The sequence below is a fragment of the Martes martes genome (genome assembly GCF_963455335.1).
Source record: "Martes martes genome assembly, chromosome: 14".
Classification (NCBI taxonomy): domain Eukaryota; kingdom Metazoa; phylum Chordata; class Mammalia; order Carnivora; family Mustelidae; genus Martes; species Martes martes.
In genome coordinates this window covers 36,515,306-36,528,199 of record NC_137902.1, presented here as the reverse complement: position 1 = coordinate 36,528,199, position 12,894 = coordinate 36,515,306, and the positions used below count along the sequence as shown (strand labels likewise).

At 35.8% G+C, this 12,894-nt stretch overlaps 1 protein-coding gene across 1 annotated transcript in view; it reads left to right on the top strand.

The window, feature by feature from the left end:
• Window positions 1-9,908, top strand: part of KIF20B (kinesin family member 20B) — a 77,888-nt gene extending 67,980 nt beyond the window's left edge. Inside the window, exons 29-32 of the mRNA XM_080823448.1 lie at window positions 2,922-3,023; window positions 3,402-3,552; window positions 7,892-8,034; window positions 9,659-9,908. Coding sequence (XP_080679574.1) covers window positions 2,922-3,023; window positions 3,402-3,552; window positions 7,892-8,034; window positions 9,659-9,736 — 474 coding nt within the window. The 3' untranslated portion in view covers window positions 9,737-9,908. The remainder of the gene's footprint in view (window positions 1-2,921; window positions 3,024-3,401; window positions 3,553-7,891; window positions 8,035-9,658) is intronic.
• The last annotated feature ends 2,986 nt before the right edge of the window (window positions 9,909-12,894 follow it).

Below are 12,894 nucleotides of genomic sequence, written 5' to 3'. Positions count from 1 at the left end.
GTTTAACAAGCAAAACTTAAGCTTAGTTATTATACATAATTAAACTTTCATACTGCCCTCTTGTTCCTAAGCACTGTTATTGGAGACCAAAATCATAATTTGTGGCATATTTTGTACTCCTTAAGAATATTATTGTGGGGCACCTGGATGGTTCTGTCGTTAAGCGGCTGCCTTTGGCTCATGTCATGATCACAGGGTCATGGGATCAAGCCCCACAGTGGGCTTCCTGCTCAGCAGGAAGCCTGCCTCTTCCTCTCTCACTCCCCTTGCTTGTGTTCCCTCTCTCGCTGTCTCTCTCTCTGTGTCAAATAAGTAAATAAAATCTTGAAAAAAAAAAAAGAATATTATTGTAGTTGAATAGTCCTTAAACAAAAAGCTTAGGGTTATTAAAACTTAGCCTTTGTTTCATTGAAGCTGTGATAGGTTGATCGATGGTGGATTTCAGTGGAAAACTATTTCAGTATACCAGTCCTGCTCAAACTCAGTGACTTTTCCCTCCAGTGGAAGAGAAAAGGGTTGACAAATTACAGAAACCAAATGGCTAAATTGCTCGAGTATAATCTTTGTTATTTAACTGAAATCTAGTTCCCTATGGTTATAGTAGATTTTGGAAGAGAGACTTTTTCTATCAGCTGGTAACCATTAAAATGTGGGCCTCTGTTTAGTGGTAGGATACAAACTCTTTATTACTTTGTACTGTAGCTCTCTGATTGTAGGGTTAGCAAATCTGCTGTATTCTAGTCAAGCAGGTTTGGCCGGTCACATAAACTTTCTCATTCTCAGTTTACTCCTTTTGGAAATAAAGGATTAGAGATAATATATTTAAAATATTTAAATAAATATTTAAAATGCTTAGCTTTTGTTCCACATGTGGTGGATACATAATAAATGGTAATATTTATTTTAAAAAGTAACTTGTTTTAAATTTAAAACTAATTATAAACTCTCTAGCACAATAACTTTTCTTCAACTTCTTTTTTTCCCACCTCTTTAAAGAGTAGTATATTTTCAAGCTGGTGGAAGAGCAGAAATAATATTAACCATACTCCTGAGGCTCTCTGTCAGGTAATAAATTTGCCAAATGAAATTTATTTAGCATCTTTCCTGCTACACCTAGAATACTTCAGTGCTTGTTTAGTAGAGCCTTATTTAACTTTTATTCAATATTTATTTAATTTATATTTAATAAATTTTAGATAACATTAAAATAGTATTTTAATTTTGTTATGATCTATTTTGACTTTTCCTTGATTCATTTTTTTCAAGGGAAAAGGAAAAATTGGTTGTGTATTCAGGGATTTAAAAACCCATTATTTTATTCATTTTACTGTTGGTATATACTCCCCAAGTGTTTTTCAGAATAGATATCCAGATTGGTGTAGATAAATCATGTAGAAACTTAAGGTTTTTCCTGATTTTACTAGCTCTTCACTGCTCTAGTAAATCGAGTGTTGTAAGGTCCTCATGACAACCATTTGTGTAGTGCTATGTATGTTCTAACCCAGTGAAGACTCTAGAGCCCTCTTCATTGCACACTGCAAGTATGATGCATTACTACTGTGCATTTGTTTCCCATTGATGCCATCTGTCTTTCCCCTTTCAGGAAGTCCACTTCTTATTACCCTTATGACTTCTGCTTTGTAACTGGAATTCTGAGGTTCAGTCATAATCTTTTCTTGCCTTTTTTTTTCCCTTTTATGTTTATAATCTTTGGTACAACTACGATTTGTACGAGTTTGATTCAGTTAATATACTACAAGAGACTGTGTTGTAAGAGAAGTTATGTGGGAGAAAAAAAAGTAATATGTCATACCTATTTAGTAGGAAAGATAGATTATATTTCTGAATTTTAACATTTTGCCTGTGCTTATACTGAAGATTTTTACTTGTTTTTGTTCTGTTTTGTTTTTGATGCTGCCAGATTTCAATAAGAGTTCTTAAACATAGAGACTCTGCATGATTTGGGAGTTGGGGAAAGAGTAGATGTATTGCTATATTTTAGAAATGGGGTTCAAATAAAAGATGGTATCCCTTCTACTATTTCTTATTTAGCTTATATAATTTCATTATTTATGATGTGTGTGAAAAATTCATACCTTCAGTCATGTTCCCATATATGTGTGTATTAAATCCTCACATTGTACATCTTAAACTCACCTATGTTATATGTCAATAATAACTCAATAAAGTTGGGAGAAAAAGTCATACCTTTGGTCAGGGTTTCTCAAGTTCAGCATGATTGATACTGGGTTTATACACCTCTGTTTTGGAAGGCTCTCCTGTGCATTTATAAGGGTATTTAGGAGCATTGCTGGCCTCTACTACTAGTTGCCGGCCAACACCTTCCTACCCCAGCAATGACAACCCAGAATATCTCCAGACATTGTCAATGTCTCCTAGGGTCAGAATCACCCTTGGTTAAAAACCATCATCTTGGGGCGCCTGGGTGGCTCAGTGGGTTGAGCCTCTGCCTTCGGCCCGGGTCATGGTCTCGGGGTCCTGGGATCGAGCCCCGCATCGGGCTCTCTGCTCAGCAGGGAGCCTGCTTCCCCCTCTCTCTCTGCCTGCCTCTCTGCCTACTTGTCATCTCTCTCTCTCAAATAAATAAAATTAAAAAAACAAAACAAAACAAAACAAAAATAACCATCATCTTGGGATGCCTGGGTGGCTCAGGGGGTTAAGCCTCTGTTTGGCTCAGGTCATGATCTCAGGGTCCTGGGATCAAGCCCCCATTGGCTCTCTGCTCAACCAGGAGCCTGCTTCCCCCTTCTCTCTGCCTGCTGCACTGCCTACTTATGATCTCTCTCTCTGTCAAATAAATAAATAAAATCTTCAAAAGAAAAAAAAATCATCTTTTTTTAAAGCCTAAACAAAGAAAATATTGTTAGGAATTAACTAGGACTGAAATTCATTAATTTTAGGACTTGGTGAAATGTGAAAATAAGAAGAATGCTACACCCAGACCTAATCTGAAGTCTCCTGTTTCTGAGCATAGAAATTCTTCTGTCAAAAAGGAACAAAAGGTTTGTCTTTCAATATGTTCAGAATTGACCATCTTCTTAACTTATATTTATAAAGTAGAATATAAAAATAAAGTTGATCAGTAATTACTCAGAAATCCACTTTTGTCCAGTTATAACTCATTTATATTCCATTTCTTATTCATCTGATTTGGCTTAGAGTATATCCTTTAGCATTGGGCCAGCAGCAGGCCCTTCAATACTTCTGAGTCAGCCTGTCACACCCATCTTGCTATGCCTTGGTTCTTTTATCCTCCTCTCATATACTTAATCCCGAGTTCCTTGCCTGTGAATTTGTGGCCTCTTTTAATTCAGCTATGGTTACAACTGTTTCCTTTTAATATTTCTCATTGACAGTAACAAAAAATGTTTGTTTTTTAGGTTTCCACACGTCCGTCATCTAAGAAAACATACTCTTTACGGAGTCAGGCATCCACAGTTAGTACAAATGTGACCACTAAGAAAAAAGAAGGAACGCTACAGAAATTTGGAGACTTCTTACAACATTCTCCAACAATTCTTCAATCAAAAGGTTTGCAGAAAACTATATGACCTTTTATGTTAGATGTTTTCTAATATCCGACTAGCGTGTAAACTCAACAACAGTGATTACCATTGTTCGAACAGACATTGTCTTATTTTTATTACTATGGGAGAGTATGAGAGGGTGTGATGCTTAGACGTTCACTGGAGTGGAAGAGAAAGAACCATATGTGAGTACAGTTGAGCCTTGAACAACACGGGTTTGAACAGCACAGGTCTATGTATATGTGGATGGTTTTTGTTTTCTTTTATTTTTAGAGGTGGGGACAGAGGGAGAGGGAAAGAGAATCCCAAGCAGGCTCCATGTCCAGCGTGGAGCCCGACAGAAGGCTTAATCTCTCAGCCCTGAAATCATGACCTGAGCCAAAATCAAGATTCAAAGGCCTGACTGAGTCACACAGGTGCCCCATGGATGTTTTTTGATAAGTACACTACTGTAAATGTATTTTCTCTTACTTATGATTTTCTCAATAACATTTTGTTTTCTCTAGTTTATTGTTAGAATTCAATATATAATACATACAAAATGTGTTTTAATCAGTAAGAGTTGTGATCAACAGTAGGCTATTAGTAGTTAAGTTTTTGGAGAGTCGAAAGTTGAACTCAGATTTTTGACATTATGCAGGGTCAGCACCCCAAAGCTCTGTGTTGTTCAAGGATCAAATTAATTCAAAGCGGCCTGCTTAATGTACTTACAGGGTTCAAGCCAAGTGCTGTGGTAGTATTGGAGGGAAGAGAGCTATTTTGATTCAGAGGCTAAGGGAAAATTTTAATTTTTTGGAGAGATGGGATTAACTTGGGTATTGAAATCCTGGCAGGATTACACCCTCTAGAGGTAACCACTATACTATGGTATATATTCTTATAGTATTTTTTTCTGTGCATTGACAAACAGTATCGATTCTTATATATCAAAAATATGTATTTCTGTAAATATCTATTGGGTTAGTTGCTTCATGCTTTTTTCTATATAATATAACATTAACCATATTAACTACCTGTGTATAAACACATACTAAGATCTATACTTTTTCTGTACACATATACATAAACACAAACATACATGTATATGTACACACATACACCCCCACACACACATCTGCTGGAGGGGAACATTTTTAACAGAGGCACAGTACCAGGAGAGTGTAGGGCATATGCAGGCACTTTGGGGTAACAGTGCACATCTGACATGGAGAGTGTGGAGAGAGCATTGTTGGGGAAAGGGGCAGGCGGTAGAGTAGATTTTCAGGAGATTGCCTCAGTGGTAGCACTTGGATGAATTAGAGACTAGAAGTGAGGAGAATGGGGAAGGAAAGGAACTAAAGCAGGGGATAGTAGAAGTAGAAAAACACTTTCTGTAAAAACAACACAGAGGTCCCCAAACTTTCTTTGTTCACAGTGCCCTTAATGTCTTTGTGAGTGATTTTTTTTTTGTTTTCATTGTTCCCCTACACCCAGAGAAACACCTAACCTAATATTTTATCCATTAGTGCTAAGGCCAAACAACCACTGAAAACTCAGCTTCTGAAAATCAGGGTTGCAAAGATACATCATCATCAAAAGGAATGTAATGTTATTATTTGAAACTATGAATTATCTTGAGCTATTGTGTGTCACTGTTTTCTTTGAATATTTAAAATATTTCAAGATGCTCTTGTGTGTTGGCTGTAGTCTTAGTGCACAGCTTGGGAACTTCAGACTTACCAGACTTACCCATTTGTATTTATTTTTCAAAAAATAGGTACTTTTTAAAAAGGCGTAATTATTATAAACATAGAAGAGACAAACAGCAAACTGTTAAATGTCTGAATGTGGAGAGGCATGACTTGTTATTTTAGATCCATAAGTATTTTATTTAAATTATATTGATTAGCACTTACATAGTAAAAGAAAATAGGTTTTCAAGGACGGGGATGTACCCATATGGTAATTGACTTCCTTATTTGGTTGACTCAGCTCTATAACCTCTTCCCTTCCTGTATACCTGGTGTAGGTCTTTTTTTTTTTTTTTCATTTCATTTATTTATTTGACAGAGAGACAGAAGAGAGGGAACACGAGCAGGGGGAGTAGGAGAGGGAGAAGCAGGCTTCCAGTTTAGCAGGGAGCCCAATGCAGGGCTTAATCCCAGGACCCTGGGATCATGACCTGAGCTGAAGGCAGACACAAGGACTGAGCTACCCAGGCGCCTAGTTTTTTTTTTTTTACTGTTGTTGTTATTGTTGTTTGTTTGTTCTTTTGTTAAGTTTATTTATTTAATCTCTGTACCCAGCATGGGGCTTGAACTCACAACCTGGAGATCTAGAGTCAAATGCTTTTCTGACTGGGCCAACCAGGCGCCCCTAGTGTAGATTTTTAAAAAATTATTTCTAGGAGTAGAAGATACCCCTATTTTCGATTATAACTACATTGTGTCTGTTGTTGATCACTTGGAAATGTAGGGGGAAAAAACAGATTAATTTTAAAAATCTGTTCTTGATTTCATTTCCTTCGTTATTTCATTCCTTCATTCACTGGTTTTCCAACTTTCTCCTCTTACCTATCTCCTGTCCATACAGTGCATGGCCGCCCGTGATCTTTTCAAAGTGCAAATTGAATTAAGCTATGATTTTTGTTTTCTTACTTTTTGCACTACAGTATAAGCTTCATGAGCGCAGCGTGTCTGTAAGGTTCCCATTCTCAGCTCTTAGTATCGGGCTGGCATACTGTAGTGAGGAGTTTGGTGGTACTGGCCAAAATCTTCTTTTTAGGCTGACCGTAGGCAGTTACAAAGGCTTTACCTGTAAGGCCTCATGGGGAAAAAGCTGCCCTCCCTACAGCAAAGGAGAGCAGTTTCTGAAAAGAGTTAGAGTCAAGGACTCAGGACCCTGGCCAGCAATGCCCTGATCCATATCTGTAGTTCTAGCCAAGGTGCCTTCATTGAGAGCCTCTTTACCAGGGCCCTTCAGCAGAGAAATTCCTCAGGCACTTCTAAGACCTTATGGCAGAAAGGGGAGGGAAGCTTGAAGACATTTTCTCCTCTGACTTTACTTTTCCATTCTTAGCCCTTCCTCTGGCCTCCAGTCCCGAGGTCCATAAAACTGCAGTGCAAGAGCTTTTTGTTCAGTGCTCCCTCGGCAGGGGGTGACCCCCCAGTTCTGTGCTGATCTTCCTGACCTGGACCACACGTGGGGAAAGACGGAAGGTGGGGGTGGGAGTTGGCGCTTTCTCACGTTTTGCCTCTTGCTTATTCTATTATTGCAGTAAGTGGTTAAAGGTTTAAGTGTTACTTTCATTGTGGCTTATTGACTTAATTGGCTGCTCTGACATTGGGCAGCTCAGGCCTTTCAAGGACAAATTAACACTTTACAAGTAGACTTTCAATTTAGCATATTTCCTTCAATGTTTTTTCTATTTAAAAAAAAATACTTGATATTATATATATAAGGATTTTCTACCCAGAAGGTTTCCCAGATGGAAATATGTTTTCTATTAAAATTAATATGTACCTTTTGAAGGACAAATGTACAAAGTAAGAATTGAAAATTTTTATTCCACTTCCCAGAAGCAATCAACTATTAAGAATTTGATTTACTGTGTGTGTGTGTGTGTGTGTGTGTGTGTGTTTATTAGTGATAAGCAAAGGGCTCACAATTCTAAACTACTTTCACTTAATATTTATTGTGGATATCTTTACATACACATACTGCTGCATGGTCCAGGCTTTTTTGCATAACAGCATAAGCCTTTCCAAGTCATTAAAAACACCTGAGTTTTATTGGCTGTACTCTAATTTACCAGACCATTTTTGACATTAGCCAAATGGTGTTTTATTTATTTGCTTTTTTGTTTTTGCTGTTCATCATTATTCATGTGTTATGAGACAGTTAATTTTTTTCTTTGTGAGTTGACTAGCCATGTCCTTTCACAGTGCTTTTTCTCTTTAATTTGGTATGTTTTTCTTTATTAAGGATCATACCTTTTCAATTAGAAAGTTATTTGTTTCAGGATTTAAATAATTTATATATATATATATATATATATATATATAGACATGTATACACACACACACACACACACATTTTTTTTTAGATCCAAACAAGATTTTTTTATTTTTTTAAATTAACATTTAATGTATTATTTGCCCCAGGGGTACAGGTCTGTGAATCAGCAGGCTTACACATTTCACAGCATTCACCATAGCAGATACCCTCCCCAGTGTCCATAACCCAGCCAGCGTATCTCTAACCGCCCCACCCCCCAGCAACTCTCAGTTTGTTTTATGAGATTAAGAGTCTCTTATGGTTTGTCTCCCTCCCGATCCCATCTTGTTTCATTTTTTCCTTCACAGCAAAGAAGATAATTGAAACAATGAGCTCGTCAAAGCTCTCAAATGTAGAAGTAAGTAAAGAAAATATGTCTCGACCAAAACGGGCCAAACGGAAATTATACACAAATGAAATTTCATCTCCTATTGATATATCTGGGCAAGTGGTAAGCTACTCTTTTTGGTTTTCTTAAAAATAAAACTGTTCATGTTCTTTTTAATTTGGGAGTATTCATAATCTGAATTTTATAATGGTTTGAATTTTTACTCTTTAGATCAGATCTCTTGGAATATGCTTTAAATGTTACACTTTTGCTATTTGATGTGTTAAATTTATAATAATTATAAGTGCTGCATTAATGTATACAAGTGTCACCTATTTACATTTGTAAATTAATCAGAGAAATTTTAATCCCATCAATAGAATTATCACTGTTCAGTCATTTATTTGCTTCTAACAGCTATTTTTTTTTTGTTAACTTTATTACAAGAGTTGTACAAATCTGGCCTAAGTGGGCCTGGTAAAAATATAGAATTGACATTCAGTCATTTCCTCCCACCTTTCCTCTAAAGCCTTCCAGGTTCTTTTAAGAAAAGACTGTAGTTTGTCATCCTGACTCGATGACTCATTCTCTTCACTCAGAACAATCTGTGCTATTACAGGGAAAGTTCTAATTTTCCATCATGCTTGCATTTGCCTACTGGATGAAAGGGATGGTAGAAAAGTAATTTAAGGAGAAGCCTTCAACAGGAAGTGGCTCAGAGAAATCAGGGCAGAGACCTTCTGCAACAGTAGATGTCAGATACCAGACACTGGAAGGCAGGTGGTGAAGAATTAGGGTCAATAGGAAATACTATTCTCTTGGTCACTTTTCACTATCTGTCTGATTAGTGCATAATTTCTTCCCTTGACCGAAGTTCTTTCTTTTTTTAGTTGCAATATAATGCTCTTTCTATTCTTCTAAGTTATATACAGTAGTCCCTTCTTAGTATATGTGCTGCTGAAGTGAGCACTACAGTAGTCCCTTCTTATCCTTGGTTTTGCTTTCCATGGTTTCAGTGTTCTGTGGTCTTCGTGGTCTGGAAGCAGATGATCCTCCTTCTGATACATTTCAGAAGATCAGTAATAGCCTAGCACTGTGTCACAGTGCCTCCACGTCATTCACCTTACTTCATCTCATCACATAGGCATTTTTATCATTTCTCATCATCATAAGAAAATGGGAGAGTACAGTAGATAAAATACTTAGAAGAGACATACATTGACATAACCTACTGTAGTATATTGTTATAATTGTTTTATTAGTGATTGTTGTTAATATAATAATGTGCCTAACTCATAAGTTATACTGTATCATAGGTATGTATATAGGAAAAAACAATAAACATAGGGTTTGGTACTATCCTTGGTTTCAGGCATCCACTGGGGGTCTTGTAACATAGGCCCCACAGATAAGGGGGTATTTTTGTACTTGTTGCTGTGAAAGATTTTTTTCTCAAAAAGTATTTGAGGCACTTGCCTCCAAATATTTCAGTAATTACTTCAAGCTGTATATGTCCTGAATTCAGTAGAGGGTGTAGATTATTTTAATCCTATGTTAGGTAGTGTTGGAAGAAATCATTACAAAATCTATTACTTTAGATAATGCTTTTTAATAGATTAGTATACTTATAGTCTAAAGGGACAAAAACATTGTACCTGTTATTTCAATTATTAAGCACATGAATAGATCTTACTAAATTACAAATAGCCTTTTATTTATAAAAATATTATGAAATTGTTAATTTCAGATTTTGATGGACCATAAAGTAAAGGAAAGCGATCATCAGATTCTCAAACGACGACTCCGAACTAAAACAGCTAAATAAATCACTTATGGAAAATGTTTTAATACAGGTTTTATGTTCATAATCATTGTAACTTGAGTCCTGACTTTTCAAAGATAATTGTATATATTATGATGCATTAATTCCTGTGTATACATTGCTGTTTTATACATGGTATAATTTTAATTCAATAAAGACAATAAATCAACAGCACCATTTGTCTACTTTTCTAAGACTTTTTATAATAGTTTCTTTTTCTTTCTCTTGTTTTAAGTATAGTTGACACACAATGTTACATTAGTTTCAGGTATACAACTTAGTGATTTGACAAGTTTATACATTATGCTATATAAAAACTCTGTTCATTTTCCTTTTATCCCAGGCATAGGATCAGTGAGGATCCTAGGAAGGATGCTGTTTTTTTTGTTTTGTTTTTTTACATATATCATAGGTCAGATATTTGGATTACTGTATTTAACAGTGTCTTATGAATTGTTTTTACTTCATTTGTTAGTATATTTGGAGTATAGCTAAGATCCAGGAGTAAGTGTGTACAGGTCTCCCAGTTGCCAGAATTTGTGGGCACATAATTTAGAAGAGATCTCAAGTCTTTAATTAGAATGTCTTTTATTTGTTAGTGAGCAAATAGAGTTGGCTTTCCTATTTGGGGGAATACAGAACATCAGAAGCAGAAAGAAAAGAAGCATCTAGAGGCCGAAAAGGCACAGCTAGCTAGAAAAGATAGAATTTTAGATCTGGAGGGCCCTAAGAAATGCATTTTCTTAATATTATAGATAAAACTGAGACCCATAAAATTTACTCTTCATAAGATCATACAGCTAAGGTTTATTGAGCTTTGATTAAAAAAAAAAAGAAAAAAAAAGTAACCGGCAAAACCCAAAGCAGCAGCCTCAAGAATTATTGCCAACTGGGGCTTTTAAATCTAAGAGTATACATTTATATATGTAAAACCTTAAAGGTTTCTTTGGATTTTATCATTGTTTAGCTTATTATAATGATGACCTTGAGTCAGGGAAACAAGTTATCGTTAGTGTCTTGTTTAAGACACACCATGTTTAGGGAAAATTTCCATCAAAATAGTTCATTAAAACTTTTTAAGCACTAATATGTTTTTATTATGTTACCTGGTTTCATTATGCTAAAAATAGATACACAGTTGATCTTCATTCATGGATTACATTTGCAGATTTGTTTACTTGGGAAAATGTACTTCTCAGTGCTGTAGGCACTTTTGTAGTCATTCTCAGACATGTGCAGAGTGGCAAAAAATTTGAGTTGCCCAACATGCATGTTCCCAGCTAGGTCGAACAAGTGACATGGCCTTCTTGTTTCAGCTGTCAGAGTATAAATGAGTGTCCCTGAATACAGACTGAAATCAAGCCTCAACAAGATTTGTGAGGGAGGCAGAGTTTACTAAATTAGAAGGGCTTGAGAAATACCTTGTGCTTTCCAAAGATTCATACTAACGAAGTATAAAACCAAACCTACATAAAGTTGAAAGTAGTCAGTAATCAGAATGCCTCCTGGAACAAAAATCAACACCCTTCAAAGGAAGATACAATACAGATTCTCTGTAACGTATCCATTATAATGTGTGATACAGAGTCAAAACAAACCTTGACATGGTACATGTTGAATTTTGCAAAAAACTTTAAAGCAACTCTTAAGTGTATGTTCAGGGATTTGAAGAAAATGTCATTTTAATGACTATGGACATAAGGAATCTCAGCAGAGAAATGGAAAGTATAAAAAATAAAATGGAGTTGTTACAACAGAAAAGTAAAATAAATGAAATGAGAGAGATACTGGATAGATTTAGCAGCGGAAATGTCAGAAGAAAGTGTCAGTGAACTTAAAAACAGATCAATTTAAATTGCCCAAACTGGGAGAGAAGAGGTTGAAGAAAGAACAGAGCCTCAGGGTCCTATAGCACAATATCAAATGCATTGACATGTAATTGGAGATTCATAAGGATAAAAAATGAAAATAGGGCAGAAAAATATACTTGTAAAAAATGGTCATTTTATAAGTTTTATGAAGAAACACTGGCTTTGACAGATATAAACCCCAATAAAGAAATCCAAAGAAGACTACACCTCAGAAGATCATAGTCAAACTACTGAAAACCAACAATAAAGAAAATTTTGAAAGAAAAATCAACACGGTCTTAAAAACTGTGAGGAAAACAACACAATGTATATGAGCCACTGATTGGGAGAAATACAAGATTGTATAAAATTTTAATGTGAGCACAACCAGCCCAATAAAAGTCTGGTAAAAGAAGACTTGAACAGATCCTTCACTAAAGAAGATACAAGCAATGGTCCATATACATAGGAAAAGATGACATTGGTTATCATGGAAAGACAAAGCCTGAAGTACAGGCAAAACTATAGTGATTGCTTTGAAGCTGGGGTCAGGAGATGGGATTAGAGGACATGAGTAAGTGGGAATCAATTTGAGAAGCACTTAAAGAGGGTGACCAGTTTGAATCTATCTTCATTTGGATATCTTCTGGAATGTGTAAAAAGCAATAAATAAGATGTATTTTTCCATGCTACATGTTGAATATGAACTATAAGTGTATACATGCCTTTGATGTATTTTCCTTTCAAGATCATCAAGTGCACCTGAAGTAAAATCTGTAATCAGTTGAAAAAAAAAAGCAAGCTGAGAAAGATCTTCATAAAGTCAGGTTCTAAAAAACATTTTCAGAAAACTGCATTGTAGATTTCAAGATTACAGAAAACTTGCATGAATAAGAATATTACACAGAATACTTACGTAGTCTTTACTCAGATTTTTTTTCAGCTTTACTGAGATCTAATTGACAGAATTGTGAGATATTTAAAATGTACAAAGTGATGACTTGATATATGTATACATAGTGAAAGGATCCCCCAGCCATCAAGTTAATTAACATATCCATCACCTCATATACTTACCCCGCCTTTTTTTGGTTAGCAAATTTAAGTTCTAGTAGGAAGTATCAATTATACAATACAGTGTTTAGCGGAGTTAAAGTTTTAGTGAGAGATGGTGAAGGGAAAAGCAGGGTTTGAGTGGGCACCTAGGATATGCTAGGGCTTTCTGTTGCTAGATGAGTGCCAACACGCATGGGAAGGAGGACTACCCACCGTCATAGGTTCTTAAGAGAATTAAATGGGATAATGTGTAAA